The sequence below is a fragment of the Lupinus angustifolius genome, chromosome LG03 (genome assembly GCF_001865875.1).
Source record: "Lupinus angustifolius cultivar Tanjil chromosome LG03, LupAngTanjil_v1.0, whole genome shotgun sequence".
NCBI classification, from domain to species: Eukaryota; Viridiplantae; Streptophyta; class Magnoliopsida; order Fabales; family Fabaceae; genus Lupinus; species Lupinus angustifolius.
Genome location: NC_032011.1, coordinates 5,184,236 through 5,206,659, shown reverse-complemented (window position 1 = coordinate 5,206,659; position 22,424 = coordinate 5,184,236). Strand labels below are relative to the sequence as shown.

The following is a 22,424-nucleotide window of genomic DNA, read 5'->3' as shown; positions in this document are numbered from 1 at the left end:
CGGGACGTTAGAGTAGTGATAATATCATCATCACTCAAGAGGTAATTCATTCAATGCATACAAAAAGGGGGGAAATTGGTTCGATGACAATCAAGATTGATTTCGAAAAAGCCTATGATAGGCTAAGTTGGGATTTCATCAGAGATACTTTGAGAGATGCGGCCTTCCCAGACACTCTGGTAAATTTAATTATGCATTGTATCTCTAATATTTCTATGTAGATTTTTGGAATGGTGAGGCTCTTGACCCCATCATTCTAGAGAGAGGTATCAGGCAGGGAGACCTTATCTCTCCGTATATTTTCGTGCTCTGTATGGAAATATTATCCCACCTAATTCGGGCTGCCACAGAGGCTGGCTTCTAGAAACCGATCAAGATTGGTAGAAATGGTCCAGCTCTATCCTACCTGGATTTTGTAGATGATCTGATTTTATTTGCGGAAGTAAGCTTATCTCAGGTTGAAGCTATTTCATCTTGTTTGGATTTGTGTTGTAGGAGCTCCGGGAAAAAAAATCAATAAAGACAAAACTCAAATCTTCTTTTCTAGGAATGTGCATGATAATGTCAGACAACAAATCTCCAGTGAATTCGATTTCAACAGAACCAGTGATCTTGGTAAATATCTTGGTGTTCCAATCTATCAGCCGAGATCCCATAGGAGCAGTTACAATTATATCTTGGAGAATGCTCAAAGACGCCTCAACAATTGGAAGGTTAATCACATTTCTTTTGCGGGCAGAGTGACTCTAACAAAATTAGTTCTTCAAGCTCTTCCTTCTTATGTAATGCAAACCACTCCCCTACCAGTTTCGATTTGTGACGGGTTCGATAGATTATGTCGCTCCTTCATATGGGGGAAACCTCCTCAAACCACAGGGCACACTGGTTGAGTTGGGGCACTCTATCCAACCAACAAATCTGGGATGTCTTAGCATCGAGCAATCAAGGTTGCTCAATCAAAGTTTCCTTATGAAAGTGACATGAAAGTTGATTAATTCCAAAGATGACTTGTAGGCCAGAATTATTAGGGCCAAGTATAAATGTGGTACTGATGTGATCCCTAGGATTTCTAGACTGCTGAAGGAATCACAGTTTTGGAAAGGAATTAGGAAAGGGTGGCCCAATTTTGGAAAGAACCTTGGCTAAGGCTTGGTAATGGCAGACTTATTAATTTCTGGAAGGATCGTTGAGTTCCCGACGAAAACATGCTGGCTGACCAGCCCTGGGCAACAACTCAAAACATGTATTTGGATCTCACATTTTCAAATTCCTTCGGTATCAATGGATAGTGGAATTACTAGTTAATTTCCAATACGGTTCTAGTGGAGATTGCTAGGAAAATTGTGGCTTTATGTCCCTATCTACATATCAGAACTCTTTGGATTCTGTAGCATGGATAACTACAAATGATGGCGCATTCTCTATCTCTTCGGCCTACGCTAGCATTGCTGGGCACCATGGAACTCCCCATAACCTGTTGACCAAAGTGATTTGAGATTGGAAAGGGCCTTACCAGATTAATGTTTTGTTGTGGCATCTAGTTTGAAATGGTCTCCCAACAAATGCTCGCCGATTTCACAGGAAAATGGTTGAATCTGCCTGTTGTCCAGTTGCTCTCTCCCTGAAACTGATTTTCATGTTTTTCGGGACTGCAATATGGCCAAAACAATTTGGTGTTCCCTCCTAAAAGCTCATGCTAATCACCAATTCTTCCAAGGGAATCTGTTGGAGTGGTGCAGCTCTAACTTAAGTCAGTCGCCTCAGTTCACCGCTATTGCTGATTGGAAGCTTTTGTTTGGTTTTGTTATTGATAGTTTGTGGAGATGCAGAAATAAATTTATCTTTAAGAGTCTATCGGTGTCGCCCAAAGTAATCTGCCTTGAGGTGATGTCAAGATCCAAGAGTGTTGTTAAGGCTCTCAATCAGGTCCATAAGACCTTAGTTTGCACAAAACAACTTATAATAAAAAATATTTGGTTCGTTAGTAAGCCGTAGGTAAAAATTATTTTACAAAACAACTTATAATAAAAAATATATAATAAATATTATGTTATGAACTTTGAATAAAAAATAGAGTAAGGTCTATACCATAAATATTTATAAATTACAATAATGTTATAAAGTTAAACATTATATTATTTTTCCTATTTTGCATAATATCCTTTTAAGCCCAAAAAAATAATGTTTCAAATCAAATTAGAAGATATTAAACCACATAGATTTCCTTTCTTAATTGTGTACCTAATTATATTTAACTTCTACAACAATAACATGATAAAGAAAATAACTTTGACAACAAAACTAAAAGACAACATAATTTTTCTATAGAGAACTCCATACAACCAAATTTAATGTAATAGTTCATAATAAAAATGTTGATAGAACATACAAATGATAATATTTATAGTGTCTAAAAATTTATATATTATAGTGAAGTCCAAATTATATTGTGTTATAGAGTGAGAGTCCAATAAAAATGAGATATTTAATAAATGAGTTATGTTAAAAATTATATATGTGGACTTCATGTCTTAGCTAAAAAAACAAGATATTTATTTACTATTTAACAAAGAAAACTCTTGCCACATTAGCAATGGACACATGTCAATACCAACTCTTGTCACATTATCAAGTGACACATGTCAATACCTTATGCAAAATTTTCATCTAAAAAGTTCTCCACCTCTTATTGTGCAACCTCACCTCACACATAAAATGAAAAATTGTCTTTATTATTTGTTTCAATTTAACATAATAGCTCATTATCTTTCTCTCGCACTTTTTTCTATTCTTCCACATCTTTCTCTCACATTTTATTCTAAAGCATAGAATCATCTCTCTACTTTTTTTTTTTTGATCATCTCTCTACTTTTTACTCCCTCATTTCATCACTTTTCTTATCTTCTACCAATTTTTTATCTTCTGGGTTCATATTCTTCTTCCATTTCATTTCATTTCACCATTGATGTCTCTTATCGTTGGTTCACCCTTGAAGCATTGTTGTAGGTTAGTTTTCTATATATTCGTGTATCTAATATTTTGTTTGTAGAATTTTCTACTAAAAGTAATCATTATTTTAACAAAGAGCATATGGATTGTCTTTACCAGGTTGTAATATAATTATTGAAAATGACATATGGATTGTCTATACCACGTTGTAATATATTTTTTTTTCTTAGTTCGTATTCTTCTTCCATTTCATTTCATTTCATCCTTGATGTCTCTTATTGTTGATTCACCCTTGAAGCATTGTTGTAGGTGAGTTTTCTATATATTTGTGTATCTAATATTTTGTTTGTAGAATTTTCTACTAAAAGTAATCATTATTTTAACAAAAAACATATGGATTGTCTTTACCAGGTTGTAATAAAATTGTTGAAAATGGCATCGACAATACATAGGAAGAAAAAGATAATAGCCCCTCATAATTTGGTATTTTGAATATTTTCCTTTCAATTTGTAAATAAATAATTGTTTAAAAATAAACACTAGAAAATGTATTATACGTTATCTTACTTAAACTAGAGCAAGAAATTATATGTGTCTTAATAGTCATTTTGATATTATTTTAGTAAAATAAAATCAACCTATAACTTTAAATTTAAAGTATACATTTTGTGATAATATCATTTTTCCTATGTTTAACGTCATTTATGATGTATAAAGATTTGTATTTTGATTTAAGATTATATTTTTTATTATATAGTTTAGTTTGTATTATATTGTACTTAAGACTTTCAATTTGATCCATTAGAAAATTGATTCAAGATCACAACTGTAATTGAATCAAATCTTCTAAGATGAAAAATTATGCAATTTAAGGTATTTTATTATTTGCATTTATTTGAGGAGAGAGATTTTATGCCATGTGCAAATTTGTTTAATTAATATTTTCAATGCGTTATGAAATATTTATTGGTCAATCATTACATAGCGTTATATAATATTAAAGTAATCATTATAATATTTGAATTGCAACAGTATAATAATATATTTTCATAAAATTCAAATTATAAAAAAAGAATTGTAACCGTAGAATTGTAACCATCAAATTTATAAATTTTAATATATATTTATAATTTTAATTTTTCTTCTATTAGTTCTGAAAGTACCAGCTATATTTTTAGCTAATAAATAATTTGATATTTTATACCTAAAATAGAATAACAATATTAGGAAAATGACTAATTTAAATATTAGTATAATTCAAATTCAAGTTATTTCCGATTCCTTAATTTTAGACATTGCTCATTATAGATATAAACGTATAATCAATATTTTCTTGATTAATATTTTCATTACGTTATCAAACATTTATTGTTCATGTATGTTATTTTAAAATTTATTTAATTAATATTTTTACTATGTTATGAAACATTTATTGGTCATGTACGTTATATTAAAATTTATTTAATATAAAATCAATAAAATGTTTAACAAATTAACTTCTTCCATACAACAGTTACAATGCAGTCATTACATTAAGAAATATTAATATGCAGTTGTTACATTATATAATATTAAAGTACAATCATTATATAACGATATATAATATACAAGTACAATCATTCTAATATTTGAATTGTAACAGTGTAATAATATGTTTTCGTAAAATTTTAATTGTAAAAAAATACTTGTAACCGTACAATTGTAACAAAGAAAATTTATAAATTTTAATATATATGTTTGTGATTTTAAATTTTCCTTTATTAGTTCTTAAAATATCAACTATATTTTTAGTTAATAAATGATTTGACATTTTACAACTAAAATAGAATAGCAATCTTAGGAAAATGATTAATTCAAATATTAGTACAATTTCAATCAAATTTATTTCCGATCCCTTAATTTTAGATCATGTTCATTATAAATTTAAGTTTATTACCATTTATTGTTTAATTATATAATAGGTAAATGAAATATTTATAAATCATAACAAATATGTATTCCTTAATGTTAGAACTCATTATGAACATATTTTGTTTATAGTTTAGATTTAATTCTAATATTGCAATGTTACTGTTGTAGTATTCAAATAGTAACAATAAGAAATATAATAAAAAAGAATAATAATAATTTTCTATTATTTATATTTGTTAGTAGTTATTAAGAGTAATAACAATAGTAACAATTTTTGAATTTTATTTGTTTGTAGTTATTTTAGAGTCAAATAATAATAATACGTTTTTTGAAATTAATCTTATTTTATAGTAAAATAATAATGAGTTACAAATTTATTGTTGATTTTTAAATTAATATGATAATGATGTGTTGCTTAATACATTATAAGGTCTCATGTCCTTCATCCTCATACAGAACAATATAAAGTATAACGATATCTTTTTCTATCTCTTTCCTGCAAGTAAAATCAACCACAAAAAATAGAATAATAATCTTAGGAAAATGGCTAATTCAAATACTAATACAATTTCAATCAAAGTTATTTTTGATTTCTTAATTTTAGACACGACTCATTATAGATATAAATGTATAAGTTTATTATCATTGACCCTTATTAAAAAAACAACATTTTTGCTTAAAATAAAGTCATATCTTTAATTTGATTTAATTGTGATAATGAAATTGATTCTTCTACATTCATTATATTAAAAACAATCATAAGATATATAAAGTTGTATGTATTATAACACATATTTGATTTATATTTGTTTTAATTATTTTTTATTCCTTAATTTAAGTAATGCTCATTATGTATATATTTTTTAGAGTTTAGATTTGATTATAATATTGACATGTTATTATTGCAATATTAAATAGTAACAATATGGAACATATCTTAAAAAACAATATTAATAATGACAACATAAAGTTTTATTGTATCTATTAGTCAACCAAATATGTAGATTATAAAATGATTAACATTTAGTTAATTACTTATTTTTATATGTAAAACGTTTTTCTTTACCAATTTTTCAATTCCCGAAGGTAAGAAATTAAAATATTTAGTGATTTAATTATCATTTTTTAATTAAATCATTATTGATTTAAATTATTATTGTTCAAATTTAAAGATTTTATTTATTGTTTAAATTTTTATATAAGACTCTTCACTGATTATATGTTCAATTAATTGTTGCATATGTAATAACATTTTTTATTTACTTTTCTATTTGGGTACACAACTAAGAATATTTTTTTCCATTTAATGCTACTTTCCATTGCATTCAATATTTTCATTTTCACCATTGAGAATTTACACAATCTTTTAAGAAGTTTTCAAAGTACAGCCTTGCAGTATACATGTGGCCGTGTAAAAAATACCTCTCAATGTTCAAATTTTACGGGCATTTTAGTTACTCACCCATGGTTTGCTTATTGCCTTTTAAAAGTTTTATTGTCTAAAGAACTTCTATATTTTTCTCATTGTTTTTCACTATTTTACTTCTGATTTGTTATATTTATTTTTTAATTATCTAATATTATTATCAAATTCTTATGTTTTGTAAATGTTTAGGCCATTGAATTCTGTTTTTAATTATTATTTTTTCTTCTACAATATATGTTAACATCATGCTTTCAAATTTTTTCATCACTCTCATATGAAGTATACAAGTAACATGTATGTTATTAACTATGCGGCAAAAATATTATTGTCCCGTGCAAATGCACGGGTAACTTACTAGTTAGATCTATAAGTTTGGTTGTATTTGGCATAGGAAATGTGTTAAAAAAATTATACATTAATATCAAATTATATATATTAAATAAATTAAATAAGTTAAAATTTAAATAATTTTCTTAATATTACGTGGGCCTGCCCGCCACAACCCGCAACCTGCTTAAAGCGGGTTTAGGCTACAATTTGGTATGCAAAAATTGTATCCATACTTTTTATTCCAACTCAAATTAGCCCGAACCCCATGTAGATTAATCCGAATTTGTCTGGATAACCTATTTTGATACCTCTAGTTTGGTTCTTGAGTTTGCTTTTTATGAGAACCAAGTCAACCATAATCCTAATCCATAATAAATAAAACTGCTATTTTTAAAAAAGAAAAGATGGGTGCTCCTTATGGATGATAATGAAAATTGAACTCATAAATATTCGTATGAACTCAACCTGAATTTAACGAAATTTTTTGATGTGAGTGAGTTTAAATTTTACTTAGTTTAATTTTCAGGTTCGGATTTGGTACAACTGATGTCTACCCCAAATCCGACTGATATATGTAAAACTATAAAGTTAAATTTGTATATATAATATATATATAAATTTAACACATATATACAACCTATATATATAAATACATGTTTTGGGTGTGTTCCCCTCGAGTTCAAGTTATCCGAAACCTAATGAATTTGGGAATGATAACATTGTTGTCAACCCAATAACCCAACCCCGATCCACACTGTTATCATTCTTATATTACCCTCACTTCATCATATATTTTAATAATAGTTTAGTACATTATCTTTTTCACTTATCATTCTCAATCTTTATCACCAGCGAATAGGTGACAAGATCAAAATAATATGTTACTTCTCATGAGATAGTGTTAGAATGTTAATAATTTAATTTTTAATTAACACCATTAATTTGACATTGTTATTTTAGAATAACATATTAACATTACTTATTCTCTTTTTCTATTTTTAAAGAGAAAAATGCATATATTGACGATATAAGTTTTATGTTATATCATATATTATTTATATTTAAACATTTTATTATCAATTATCAAAATAATAATACAAATAAATTATATATAATATTGTGACTGTATATAAATATTTACGTCCATAAACTTATTTAAGCAATGTGTGAAATCCAACCCTATATCAAATTTTATTGGGTTCTACCCACCCAAGTCCACACATGTGGAATGGTAATTAGATATGATAGAGAACAAAAGGGCAGAATCGTAAATATATTAGTTTCATTCATCACCTTCTTCATCCCAAATCCCAATTGCACTTAGGTGCTTCAAAACTCTTAAACCCTAACCAAACCACAACCACCACATCACTTGTGACTCTCACGAGTTTCAATTTGAGAACATAAAACAAAACCGTTTCTTCGAACTCATCAATCCGAAGATTTGTTTCTTCACCTCATTTTCTTCCAATTTGTAAGTCACCTTTTACTATTTCTTCATCAATTAATTGCGACGTCATTTTTTCAATTGCTTATATATGTTGTGATGCAACGAATCTCATAATTTGATGCCATTGTTTCCGGTCGAAACTTGATTAGATTGAAAATCGAGAAATTTAAGAACGTTCTTTCATGTTTAATATTAACTGTTCTAGATTCATTTGCTATTTTTTTTGTGCTTTGTGTTTGTTGAAGGTATTACTTATTTATCACTAGGGAATAAATAGTTATGGTATTATATGTTTTTAGAGAATTAATTCATGCGTTTCTAAGTTACTTGAATGTGCCTTATTTAAATTTGGTTTTAGCTTAGATTGTCTATATTGTTTTTTCCCGAACATGCCGATTGCACCCAAAAATCAATTACAGACGAAACAAGCCTCCTTTAATTTATAGCGTACACAAATAGTCGAAAGATATGGTATCAAACTCAGGATCTGCTTGGTTAGGCTTAAAAAAGTGATTATATGAAATTAAAGCAAAGTGGTTTTCTAGCTTCTCAAAAAGCTGGAATTCCACTGTTCTTCAAGGTCTGTTTTTTTCTTCTTCTAAAAGCCCAATCAAACAATTGTGCAAGTATTACTGTAGTGGGTCCTTAATTCATCAAGCTTGGGCATGGTGATGTGAATTACTGTAGTTTGGGATTTTGCACAGTATATGAAGGTGGAGCTAAGCTAATCGTTCTGTTTTTACTAATGACCAATTTCACTGAGTCATTAATTGTTTTGGGCTACAGTAATAATTAAATTGCATAAAAATATGATATTTTATATTTTTTAGGGGAGGGGGGAGTTGGGTTACTTTATTGTGTGATCGATGCAAAGGTGTATCTGTAAGATGCTGTATTTGTCTTGACTATTGAGTTATTCATTTTTCTGCAAGTATTTTTGACCTTGTCACACGAGTACACCATGAGCAATTGATTAATTTATCAATGTAATTGGTCATTTTGGTATGTTTCTTTTCATATTGGCTGATGCATCTGTTTACATTTGGCAGGGATCATTTGTGTTAAATGGCCAATAATTCTCAGCCCCCTGGTATGCAGGTAAAATATATCTTTCTCAAAACTGTAATTTTTTACTTGCTTTTTACTGTGTAAACTTGATTATGAGAACATTAATTATTGAAATGATCATATGAGGAATAGTCAGTACCTCAGTATCCACCTTAGATTTCTATTTAATCAGCTGGATTTCGTCAATTTTGTCCAAGTGTGATGGTGTCATAATACGTCCTGCTAACTCAGTTCATTCTGATTTCCTTGTCAGATTATGATCCATTCAATTATTTTTTAATTCATATATCTTCTATATTTAGTTGTTAATATGCAGTCAATTACCATGACCAACTTTTCTACTTCGCCTTATGTTCTATAAATTGCTAATTATACAGAATGCTTTGGATGCAAAGCCATTTCCATCACTTTTCTTTGTACCTGAAAGAGACACGATTTTATCTTTAGATTAACCTATTTGGTTTGGTCTCCTATAGTTGGATGGATATTTGCCCCCTCAAAGTTTTAGTTCATCTTCATGCAAACATTTTCTTTTCCTCTTCATTTTATTCACTATTAGATCTTGTTGTCAGTTAAGAATGAGTTGTAAGTTTTCAAATTGCAATCACTCTTACAACTCTTTGTCCACAGTTTCGGCCAGTCATTCAATCTCAGCAAGGGCAACCATTTGTTCCAATGACTTCACAACAATTTGGACATGCAGGACATGCTATACCGTCTTCAAATGTTGTTCAGAGTCAGCAAGTGCAGTATTCTCAACCAGTGCAACAGTTGGCTCCAAGACCAATTCAGCCCGGTCATCCTGCACCTTTATCCCAGGCTCCTATGCCATATATTCAGACAAGTAGGCCACTGACATCTGCTTCACCACATTCACAGCAAATGGTTTCCCACTTAAGCAATCATATGCCTGGCTTGGCTGTGTCAGGAGCACCTCCACACCCTTCATATACTGTATGGTCACCTCAATTTTTTGGAGTTTTCCCAGTTACATTATTAGATTTCTCTTTCAAATATTTAGTATCTTTCACACTAACATCGTTTTGCACTTCTTCAGTTCACACCATCCTATGGTCAGCAGCAAGATAATGCTAATGCATTGGCTCAATACCAGCCTCCACCTCAAATGCTTGCACCTCCTGCTGGACAACCTTGGATGTCCTCTGTATCTCAGAGTGCTTCTGCTGTTACACCAGTGCAGCAGGGTGGAGTACAGTCATTGGATTCTACATCAACTGATGCAGTAAGTGTTTTTATTCTTTGATTCTTTAATGCATATTACTCTTCCTTTGCATTTTTTCTTTTGAAGTTTTCGCTTGAGGTGCTCTTATTTATGCAAACTTTAAATATATCATAAAGCTTGTTTGAAATTTATATGAAGTTATGCATTTTAAATGGTGGATATTTTTCCTGTTTTTTTAATTTAGTTGTTACTGTATGATTCTTGGAAGAGCATAGAAGATGAATTTGTAGAATATAGAGACCATAAACTGAAGAAAATGAGTTGTATTCAGATGATGGCAAGATACATTGCATTCAGATTTTTATATCTCGTGACACTCCTAGTAAAACTTAACTGCCTCTTGCGGACTCAGTAACGAGGACTTCACCCTAATACACTTTAACATCTAACATACAGTGTGTTTACATATATTACATTAAGATACTCTAACTAGGAGTGTAAGTGCTTACATACGGTTCTGTAGCGCTTGGTAGATGTGTTAGAATGTACTAAACATAATATATGGGTTCTGTTCTTTTTCCGGTACATTTTATAAACTATTCAGGGTACAAGGTTAAAAAGTGAGACATTTTGGTAACACTGAATGGGTGAAACAAAAGAAAATAACTCTATTAATATATTGTTTCTTTCTATTCTGTTCTGTTTGCGTGCCAAACACGTCCACGGAGATATATGATTTTTCCATGGAAGTATGTTTCTTATTTTCTGACTGAATTTTTTATCCAAAGATGCTAAGAATATTTTTATTTGGTTCACTTTGTCTTTATGTTGCCTGATTTTATGGAGCATAATCAAATCTGCAAATTTGATCCACATATAATGCCTTTGGGCCATGGATCCTAGAAATATAGGAGTAGTAGATATAGTTAGATGCTATTTGTAATTGTTCTTTTTTGGCACAAGGGGTGTCAAGAAATATTAGTAACTTGTCATGGATATTATTTTGGGATTATGCTATTGTAATAGAATTGGTGACTTCCTTGTTATGATACCATATTGGGTAGACTCCTTGAGGAGTGGGAGTGGCTAATTAAATCTCAATAGTCATGAAGTTTTTTATAATGCCGTACATTACACAAGACTCGGTGAATTACGTTTCTTCTATGTTAAATATCCTTCTATTGTTATATTATGATTTCTGAGATATTTTAGCTTCTATAATTCCCACTCTTTTTTCTCTGCCAAAATTTAGAGAACAAGTGCCCCTAACCAGCAGTCCTTATCTGATTGGCAAGAGCATACTTCTGCAGATGGAAGAAGGTATTGATTAATGTAATTATATCTTGCTTTAATAAAAAACACAAGATGTTTATACAATTTGTTACTGAACTCTTTATGGTAATGTCGGATTATCTAGTGCTTCCGTAATTGACATCATCATGAATCCTTGTGATATGTTTTGTTGTCTTGTCATTTTACCAGATATTACTACAACAAGAGGACAAGGCAATCTAGTTGGGAGAAACCTTTGGAATTGATGTCACCTATTGAGGTGAGTTGTTTTGATGATGTGTTGTTGTTGCTGCAATTTGAATGTCATTTCCATTATCTACAGGAGATGCCTTGAAAATGTTATGTGGTCAACCGAACTGGTATCTAATATGGATGTTGACCATTTTTGCGATATTTTCGAATATCAAAAGGGTTTATGGTGTGGATATCCTTTTATGTGCATGTGCTTCCACTGATTTGTAGATATCATGGCAAGTCAGGAGACATTTTAACAACTGCTCTATATGGTCACTGTGAAGCGGTGGTTGTACTTTCTCAAGGCAGGCAACAGTTTGCTATTTACATTATTTTATTTATCTTAAAATGTGACATTTGGTGTATAACTGTGGTTCTGAAGTACCATAAATTGATGGTTGATTGCAGCCTACCCATCCACTTCCTCCAACGGTTTTATAGGGTTATTCTTTATGGGGTGTGCATGTGTTTGTGTTGTATTGATTGTTTCCTTTGTCAGTTTCTTTGCTCTCGCTACACCACATAAATTGTGCGCCTTTGTGCTTTTTGCCGCTTTCTCCATCTGTGATTTTATCTCCTTACATTTTTTGTGATCTTGTTTCAGTGCTCTATGTCATGCATAAATTCTTGTTTATTAAGTTATTTATTTATTTTTTATTAGTATTGGCTACATTATCATATAAAGTAGCTAACTCTCCAGACGTGTAATTTTTTTGTTGTGTTTTTAATAAACACCTTTGGTTTTTGGCAGCAGCATGCATTAATTATTATTGTGTATATGATGACCTTTCTTGGATGTTTACTTTTATCATTTACAAATCTTGCTAATTCTTCTGGATGTGACAGCGGGCAGATGCATCAACGGTGTGGAAAGAATTCACTTCTTCAGATGGAAAAAAGTGCGTTTTATTGTTGGATAATTTTATTTAACAAACTTCTTATCAATTTTTTTATTTAACAAATCTATATACTGCACTTTTTTGCTGCATCCATGCTGTTGCATTTATTTGTATGAATGACCAAATGTTCTATGTTTTTGCTGTGACTTCTTGCAGGTATTATTACAACAAGATTACTCAGCAATCAACATGGTCAATACCAGAGGAACTTAAGGTTTATCAAATAATGATTTTTTGTGTGTGATTGAAATCCATTTTTTTCCTGACAGCATTGATTAACCCTAATTGTAATATTTCCATTCAGTTGGCTCGTGAACAGGCACAGAAAGCTGTGAACCAGGGAGTCCAGTCAGAAACAACTGATGCATCCAATGCTGCCGTCTCCTCTAATGCAACATCAACCGATGCTAATGTAGCTATTTCCAACACTTCTTTGACATCAAATGGGATTGCTTCAAGCCCTGCTTCTCTCCCACCTATCGGAGCAGCTGATCCGCAACAGTTGATTTCTGGATCAGGGACCCCTGTTTCCCACTCTATTGTCACTCCTGCCTCCACTGGAGTCGAACAAAGTACTGTTACCATGACAATCACGGAACCTATAACAGTTGCAGGAAGCTCAGGAGCAGCTACAGATTCACTTGATTCCAAAGTGCCATCCATGTATAAAACCTTGTTTCACCTATTCACTGTTTTCTTATTACTTATTTTCTATTATATTGTGATTGCAGTTTCTGCTGACTTACATATTGAAAATTTACCTGATCAGTGTTGAAAATCAAGCATCTCAAGATTTTGCTACATCCGTCACTGGAGCTTCTCTTCAAGATATTGAGGTACTTTTTTTCATCTTTTAGAATTGTTGGATTTCTAATCAATCCAGAAGCCTAATCTGTTTGGAGAGGCTTGATGTGCTTTAAAACCCTAACATAAATATGCATGTAGTTATACTAGCCTACAAGAACAAAGATTTGATTATTTTGAAAAGATAACATAAAACAGAATACTGGAATAAATTTGTAAGGTATTATAGTATCTTGATCCACAATTTATCACTCTTGCATCCCTGGTTCTATACCGTATAAGATGCAACCACTGGAAAGCTTGAATTGTTAAGAAAATGGACCCCAGCATGAATAATAGGCTATCATGTCAGTATGCCCCTGTAAATGTTTCAGTAGTGCCAAGATTTATAGTTTGTTGCAAGATTTTGCCAACTGCTGTTTTTAAACTTGTTAAAACTAGGTCACAAAGGGACCCAAAATACCCAGAAGACAATCTCCTTGTTTTGTGGCACAATTGAGAACCATTATTTAATTACTTATATTCATATATTCTTGCAAATGTTGCAGGAATCCAAAAGAGGAGTGACAGGGGTTGGAAAAATTAATGTGACTCCTCCTGAGGAGAAGGCCGATGATGATGAAACTTTGGTCTATGCGAATAAACTGGTAAGAATTCTGTATGTTATGGATAATCTCCTTTTTTGGAAAACTTGGGAGGTATATCTTTTTTTTTGTAATTTGTTTATCTCTGTTATAATTTTCCATTAAAATTTTAGGAAGCAAAAACTGCATTTAAAGGGCTTTTGGAATCTGCGAATGTTCATTCTGATTGGACATGGGAACAGGTAGATTGGTGCATCCTTTCCCCAGTCTTTCTTTTTTGCTTCAAAGGCTAACTATTATTTTTGAATTGTAATTCAGGCAATGAGAGAAATCATTAATGACAAAAGATATAATGCTCTAAAAACACCTGGTGAACGAAAACAAGCTTTTAATGAGGTGAGAAATCGGCTTCTCATGACACATTGCATGTTCTTCCTTGCAGTGGATCCTTCAGTCTGCATCAAGTGAACTAATTCAATTGCACAGTACAGTTGCATATCATTTTGCATGTATGTGTTAATGACGCTATTTGTCTTCTGACACTGAATTAATTTAATCTTACATTCAGTATTTGGGCCAAAGGAAGAAGCTAGAGGCTGAAGAGAGGCGCATGAAGCAGAAAAGAGCTCGAGAAGAATTCACTAAGATGTTGGAAGTATGTTAAACAGAATACCTGATTAATTTGTGCTTCTATTGATTAACTCTTTATGCATATTCTCTTTTCAGGAGTGCAAAGAACTTACATCATCCATAAGGTGGAGGTATGTGTCTGCTTGTTTGAGTAAAAAATTATTTTTAGTCGATCTCTTTAGGCTGAACTAATCCATCTTATTATTTCTAATTAATCATTTACCATGATCAGCAAAGCTATAAGTATGTTTGAAAATGATGAACGATTCAATGCTGTTGAAAAACAAAGAGACCGGGAAGATTTATTTGAAAGCTACATGGTGGAACTTGAGAGAAAGGTGATGACATGTTTCTTTTTCTTTAAATATGAAGTTATGAACCTTTGTGAACATGGCACCTCATGTTAGTCTAGATCTTGTACCAAAGCAGGCTCTATAAACTTTTTTTTGACGTGATTCATGTTAGTTTTCTTTACCTACTCGTCAATTTCACGAAGAACCCTATTTTTATGTTGTGAGTGGTGGCGGCAGGTGAGTGGTTGTTATGGTCATAGTGTAGCATTTGCATTTTGGTTTTTGTTATCCTTTCACATAGTCAGGGAAAGTGATTGAATTGTATAACTGACTCGATCGAAGTAATAATTGAAAAGCTTAATCAAGCTTTTCCTTTTCCAGCATGATTTTCTTCATCTTATTGTAACAGTAATTCTTTTCTAAAAATAATTGATGATCAGTGATGGCAGGATGCTATATGGCTTCATTTTCTCAGGAACCATTCTTACTGTTATCTCTTCTACATGTAAAATTTAGGAAAAGGAAATTGCTGCAGAGGAGCACAGGCAGAATGTAGCAGAATACAGGAAATTCTTAGAGTCCTGTGATTATGTGAAGGTGCATTTTTTAAATTAAAGAGATGTTGTAATGGTTGCTTTGTTCTTGACCCTTGTCTTTATTATTGTATTTTTCATTTTAGGTGTATAGTCAGTGGCGGAAAGTCCAAGATCGGTTAGAGGATGATGATAGATACTTGAGACTTGAAAAAATTGATCGCTTGCTTGTTTTCCAGGTATGTTTTCTTATCATTGGTCATGTAAGATTGGTCTATCTTCTATGTGCTAAAGTTGGCTTTGGCAGGACTATATACGTGACTTGGAGAAGGAAGAAGAGGAGAAAAAAAGAATACAGAAGGTAGAACCTATGCATATGATTATTGGTTGTGTTTCAGTCCATATTCTTGTGCGTATGTATTTTTATGACTATGATATAGGATCGAGTCCATCGGGGTGAAAGGAAAAACCGTGATGCATTTTGCAAGTTGCTGGAAGAACATGTTGCCGCTGGAGTTCTGACTGCTAAAACTCAATGGAGAGAGTATTGCTTGAAGGTAATAAAACTTGCCATGGTCATGTTGAAAAGCTGGAATAACATGGAAATGAAAATCCTCTTGTGTTTTCAATGTTCTAGGTCAGGGATTTGCCTCAATATCAAGCTGTTGCGTCAAATACATCTGGTTCCACTCCAAAAGAAATATTTGAGGATGTTGCTGTAGAACTTGAAAACCAGGTTATAATTTTTTTATGTCATGTATTCATGTTATTTCTTCGGGATACTTGCAGTGAGTTTGTTATTGATTTTTATTGCCATGGAAAACTAGAGCAATACTTTTATGGGGCTATGTTAAAATGCTGTCTACTTGTCTAGTTTTCTATTATTTAAAGTAACCTTTGATTAGCCACATGCACTCTCTCTGGAAAGAAAGTATATTTTGTCCATTTGTATTCTGTGTTTGATGTCAGTTGACTTTACTTCAAATGATTTAAAACAACATAAAGAAAATAAGATTGCTCATGTAGCACAACTAAAACAAAGCATATAGAATGTAAGTTTAGAAGCTTGCTTACACTAGCCTATAGGTAAAAATTGGATATCATACTATACCACAAGTCACTTGGTTTAGGTATCTTGGATCTATGATACTAAATGGTGGAGAAATAGAGGGAGCTGTAGACCATAAGATTCGAGCCGGGTGGACGGAATGCAGGAGTGTTTCAAGTGTTACCTGTGATAGAAACATGTCTCAAGTTTAAAGAATTATTTTACCACACAAATATTAGACCTACAATGTTGTATGGCTTACTGTGGTTGTTGATTTCTCCTTTTTAACCCAACCTTTTGTTGTTGACAGTATCATGAAGACAAGACACTCGTAAAAGATATAATCAAGACATGCAAGGTAGTCATCAAAAAGATATTCTGTGTTTTATCTGTAGTTTGCATTTGATGACTAACTCTCCCTCCCCCTGCCTCCTACTGCATGCAAGTAGATTACTGTAGTGTCTACATCATTGTTTGAGGACTTTAAGTCTGCTGTCTTGGAAGAAGGTAGCAAAACAATATCTGAGATCAATTTGAAGGTAGTGTATTTGGTTTTTGATTTCTGTCATTTTGATTGCATTTCTTGCTCCTAAAGTATGAAACTATATAATTTGAGAGTAGCATCTCAATTGACTGAAATGAGAACACCTCTCTTGGTGCCTTAACAGTGAATTTATTAGAATGCAAGGCAATCATACATGTTTGGGCATCTCTAATGAGCTTCGCAGCCCCAAAAAGTTGAAAGTTGTTTTTTTTAAGTTCAGACAATATTTATGACAAAAAAGAACAGTTTGGTGCATTAGTTTTTTTCGTTAATTTTGGATATAGTTGCATGATGTTTTTTACATGTTATATCTATAAAGCTAAACTATTGCAGAATAAAATAAATAGTTACCATTGTCCAGTCTGTAACTTGAATTGAATACTATGTTATTATATAAGTTGTTGTATGGATCTCTTTATGATGCTATTGACTAACTTCCATAACTTGGAATTGTATATACATGTTGGAACAAATATCTCTCTATCAAGAGGTTGTGTTTAGGCAGTTGACCAATTAGGGCCCATTTGCTTAAGCATATCTCACAAAAAAGCGCTTTTTCTAAATCAATGTTGGCCTTTCAAAATAAAAAAACAATAAACTACTATCATTCTAACATTACCAAAAGGAATAGATACTATTATGATCTGATTACAAACTCAAATAACATGATTAAAATTTAAAAAGACACTTCAAAGTTCAAACAACATATTCAATAAAATTTCAAACATAAAAGTAACTCAAAAGTGGAAAAACCACTTCTAACAAACAACCACGTGAAACAAGGAGCCTCTATCAGTAATGATTAGTTGTTGCCCCTCCCATGATGTTTAAAATTAGTATTTACATTAGAGTGTTCCCAGTATTAGTAAAGTAACATAGTAATGTTGTTGGGGTTGGTTCGTTTGGTTTGGTTCTATTGGTTCGTTTGGTTTGGTTCCAACCAAAGCCAAAGTGGGGAGCCAAACCATCCATGATTGATTCCCTAAAAGATACTGAAACCAACCCAAAATAGATGGCATGAATTGGGCTGGGTTGCTTGGCTCTGACAGAACCATGTGCAACCCTAACTATAAGTACTTGTAATTATAGTGAAACGCAAAATAGTTTCTAACTTACATAAGAGCTATACAACAAGGAGACAATCAAGTCTATTTTAAAGTCATTTTTGTTAAGCTTAAGCAGTGGGCTTTAATATTGTTTATGCCTTCGCAACATGGATTATCAAAATTTGATTTTCCCCCCTCTTCTGAAGCTTGTATACGAAGAGTTGCTAGAGAGAGCCAAGGAGAAGGAGGAGAAAGAAGCTAAGAAACGCCAACGCCTTGCTGATGATTTCACTAACTTGTTATATACATTTAAGGTAAATTAAGACTCTTTCAGTGATCTGATTAGTGTTTCTTAATTGGCTAAATAAATTGCTTTTATGCATCATATCTTATTTTATAGGATATTACTACTTCTTCACAATGGGAGGATTGCAAGCCACTCTTTGAAGAGACACAAGAGTACAGGTACCTTTCTCATTTTGTTTCTAGTACCTGGAGCAGCTGTACCACATAAAGTGTCATGTCCATGATGGAGGAATTTTTACTATATGTTTTTTCTCCTGCACTTCCGAACAGGTCCATTGGGGATGAAAGCTACAGTAGAGAAATTTTTGAACAGTACATTACATACTTGGAGGAAAAAGCTAAAGAGAAGGAACGCAAGCGTGAAGATGAAAAGGTGTGTGAATGATAATTGGTTCGCAGGTTTTCTTGTCCATACAATGATATTTCTTAGTCATTGGATTGTCTTGTTTATCTTTTTATATGACAACTAGCTCACTCAGTTTGATAATCTATGTTGCAAAGGCATAAGCAATGTTAAGGCCTAGTGATTCAAATTGTGGACTACATCACGTGATACGGCCGCAATATTGTGGTTGCATTGACCGCCGCAACCACATCACACCGAATTACAATGATGTAGCCTCATCAGGCCGCAGCAAGCCAGCGGCCTCAATCGCAGTAACTGCAATCACGATCGCAACCGCAATTTAAAATACGGTTTATTCAACTGCCTGGTAAAAAGAAACCAGCAATCATGCTTGTATATGCTTCAGCCTATTTCCAGGTATCAAGGGTAGAAAGGACCAGCAATCAGGCTTGTGTACACTTTAGCCTATTCAACCGGCTGGTCCAGTCTAGATTTTGTAGCCATATTCTTACCCATTAACAAAGCAGTTTTTTGGCATCAGAGTTTCCAAAACTCTTTGGAAACCTACACCTTTTTGACATGCATAAGAACATGTCAGATATGTGTCTGTTTCCAATTAACTTTTTTAACGTATCTTGTCTATGACGCCCCAAAAACATGGTTTGACATAGTTGAGCTAATTTGGACATTGGCGGCCTAGTGCACGCGGTTCCCACCTAGTAGAATCTGGGGAGGGTACATGTATGTAGCCTTACCCTAGCAAGCGAAGAGACAACTTCCTGCCAGGATTGTCCAAAGCATGGCAGTGATATTTTCTGTGTACCAGTGTCAAAGATAAAGAGGCAACTTCCTGCCAGCATTGTCCAAACCAGGCATTGCTGTTATGGTGGTTGATGTGTGGTGGCTGGAGATGACTCCTATTTCAGATCTAAGCTTCTAACATGGATGGTTGAGTGACAATAGAGGAGTAGAAATAAAGTATAGGGTTGAAAGGTATAGAAGCAGATAGAGGTCATTTAAACCATTGGTCTCCATTCGGTACACCTTATGTGCACTTGTTTTTCCCCATTCCTTCCTTTGGTGTACTTTATATTGGACCAACGTTTTATTTTATAAATTCAGGCTAAAAAAGAGAAAGAAAAGGAAGAGAAAGAAAAACGGAAGGAGAAGGATAGAGAACGTGAGAAAGAAAAGTCTAAGGAAAGACATAAGAAGGTTGACACAGATAGTGAAAATCAGGAAGTAAATGACAGCCATGATTACAAGGAGGAGAAGAAAAAAGAAAAGGATAAGGAAAGGAAACATCGGAAGAGGCGCCAGAGCAGCATAGAGGATGTGGATTCTGAAAGGGATGAGAAGGAAGAATCTAAGAAATCACGAAGACATGGCAGTGACCGCAAGAAGTCTAGGAAGGTACATGATATTTATTTCTGCATCTTTATTTAATAAAATCTTGATTCAAAGACACGTTTTAGAATAAGCATCTGAGCTGTTTGGTACTATTGCAGCATGCAAACTCTGAATCAGATAACGAAAGTAAGCATAGAAGACACAAGAGGGAGCACCGGGATGGTTCCAGAAAAACTGGGGGCCATGTGGAGCTTGAAGACGGGGAGCTCGGTGATGATGGTGATATTTAATTGTTCGTTGAAGTGGTGAGATAAAGAACTTAAACTGCATCATTTGAAGAATATTATTGAGTTCGATTGTCATTGTCAAATACACTTTAGGTCTTGTTATTCCTCTTTCCAGGAAACATCTGACTTAGGATCTTGAAGTTTAAAAAGAAACCTTTTTAGTTTTGGCTATAGTTTTGTCAACTATGTCCACTTGGTACTAGTTCTAGAGTACTAATTTTAATTTTACACCAGCAACTTTTGTTTAGATGTTCATCTTTTGCTGATTATATTGCAGATATATTTGGGAATCTTATGAATAGTCTTACTTCTTTTAATAACGTTATTATTAGTAGAACATTGTATTTTTTATGAATTCAGCATCTGAAGTCATTTCATTCCTCATCTTTCCTGATGGTGACAAGAAAAAAGCTGCTTACCTAGAAGCCTTTTTAGTATGCACGTACTTGGTAAACTGACCAAATTTGGTCCTTGACTTAAGCCGAAGCAGCCGGTTTAAGCCTTTAGCATGAACCCACCTGGGAAACGAATCGAATTTGGTCCTTGACTAGTTGGCTTAACCGGAAGTAGCCGGTTATAGAGTGGTATCTGGTATAAATGTACCTGTTTTGGAGTACCCAATATCAATTATAACATCTGGTTACACAACCGACAAGGAGTTTGTGTCTAGTAGTGTAAAGTCCCCTTAGATCCACAGGATGACCAAAATGTCAAATGTTCGATTTCTGGGAGTGACACTTGTTGGGAGAGATAACTACATACCTCGAAAGGGATTAGTTTTTTTATCCAAATAGTGAGCGAATATCTTTGTAATACCAACAAATATATGGGTTACACCAAAAGACTGCAGATTTCAGAAGGAAAAACATAAAAACTGCTGAGTTGACCAATTTTCCAGTTTTTCTCCATTTCACTGATGCAAACGCCACCCTTCACTAGTTCGCAACTCATTGTATGTTGTTATCTTACATTGCCAGACCTGCTAATAAATTAAATTATCCAAGATTTTCGATGGATTTCTAGAATTATGTCAATGTCATGAATTACGCAATGCATTTTGTGAAATGGGTTCTCTTGGATTTCAGTCACAGTTTGGGTGCAATGACTTGAGATCAATCAAATTTATGCCCTTCGTATTGACTTATGGCCTTGTTGTCAAGGAAGTTGCATTCTTCTTTTTGTGCTAAACATGCCACAGATGTTCCTTAAAACACTTTAAGCTTTTGTAACGAGGCTACTTAAACACAAACCTATTCATGTAATAACAGTTTAGAACAACTTTTCTATTGATGATTAGAATTAAGGTTCAGTTCATTGATCGATTCATTATGAACAAGATTAATTGAGGAGAATAGAAGTATAGTGACAACCAGAAAATCAAATCATGGCCCAAAGAGGAATGGCAACCGAGGGAGATATAGGAAGAAGGTCCAGAGCTCAATCTTTATTCTTCACCCCCAAATCTTCTCATCACATGCCTTTTAACCACGTTCCCTTGACTCTTCAGGTCACGTGGCATTTGACTTTAATTAATTTCCCCAATTAAGCTTTAGATTCATTACAGCTCTTTCACTGCAATTTGGCAACTATGCTTCTAGCTGGTTACCCTGGCAACTATCCTAGTTTATAGATATGCTGTGAGAAATAAATAGTTTGTGCTTGATGTGTACATTGATCCAGCTCTTTTGAAATGTTATTATTGAAAAAAGAAAAGGATGATTATAAACTTTTGTATTCTTTGTGCCAAATGGCCTGCTTTTCCACAACTTGTAAGATATCTGTTATGTAAAATGCAAACTAACGGCACACAACTACAATTTAAAATCATGGTAGTGAAATGCAGAATGACCATAGAAATTTGCCACTTGCCGATTCACAGCCCGATTCAACATTGGTCCAGCACTTCAAGG

General features: G+C 32.9%; 1 protein-coding gene across 2 annotated transcripts; it reads left to right on the top strand.

The window, feature by feature from the left end:
• Nucleotides 7,862-20,845, top strand: LOC109343227 (pre-mRNA-processing protein 40A). Of its 2 annotated transcripts, none has more exons than XM_019581424.1 (29): nucleotides 7,862-8,090; nucleotides 9,116-9,164; nucleotides 9,765-10,088; nucleotides 10,192-10,377; nucleotides 11,570-11,637; nucleotides 11,800-11,869; nucleotides 12,691-12,743; nucleotides 12,900-12,957; nucleotides 13,048-13,406; nucleotides 13,513-13,579; nucleotides 14,096-14,194; nucleotides 14,305-14,373; nucleotides 14,450-14,527; nucleotides 14,700-14,786; nucleotides 14,858-14,892; nucleotides 14,994-15,099; nucleotides 15,571-15,651; nucleotides 15,734-15,826; nucleotides 15,895-15,948; nucleotides 16,028-16,144; nucleotides 16,225-16,323; nucleotides 16,946-16,993; nucleotides 17,085-17,174; nucleotides 18,432-18,539; nucleotides 18,626-18,690; nucleotides 18,802-18,904; nucleotides 20,000-20,290; nucleotides 20,386-20,532; nucleotides 20,608-20,845. In XM_019581424.1, exons 2-28 carry the CDS (start codon nucleotides 9,132-9,134, stop codon nucleotides 20,515-20,517), a joined length of 2,973 nt encoding a protein of 990 aa, XP_019436969.1. In that variant the 5' UTR covers nucleotides 7,862-8,090; nucleotides 9,116-9,131; the 3' UTR covers nucleotides 20,518-20,532; nucleotides 20,608-20,845. The 2 variants fall into 2 exon arrangements, with proteins under 2 accessions (XP_019436969.1, XP_019436968.1); XM_019581423.1 differs by having other exon boundaries at nucleotides 7,862-8,012; nucleotides 8,054-8,090; nucleotides 20,386-20,815.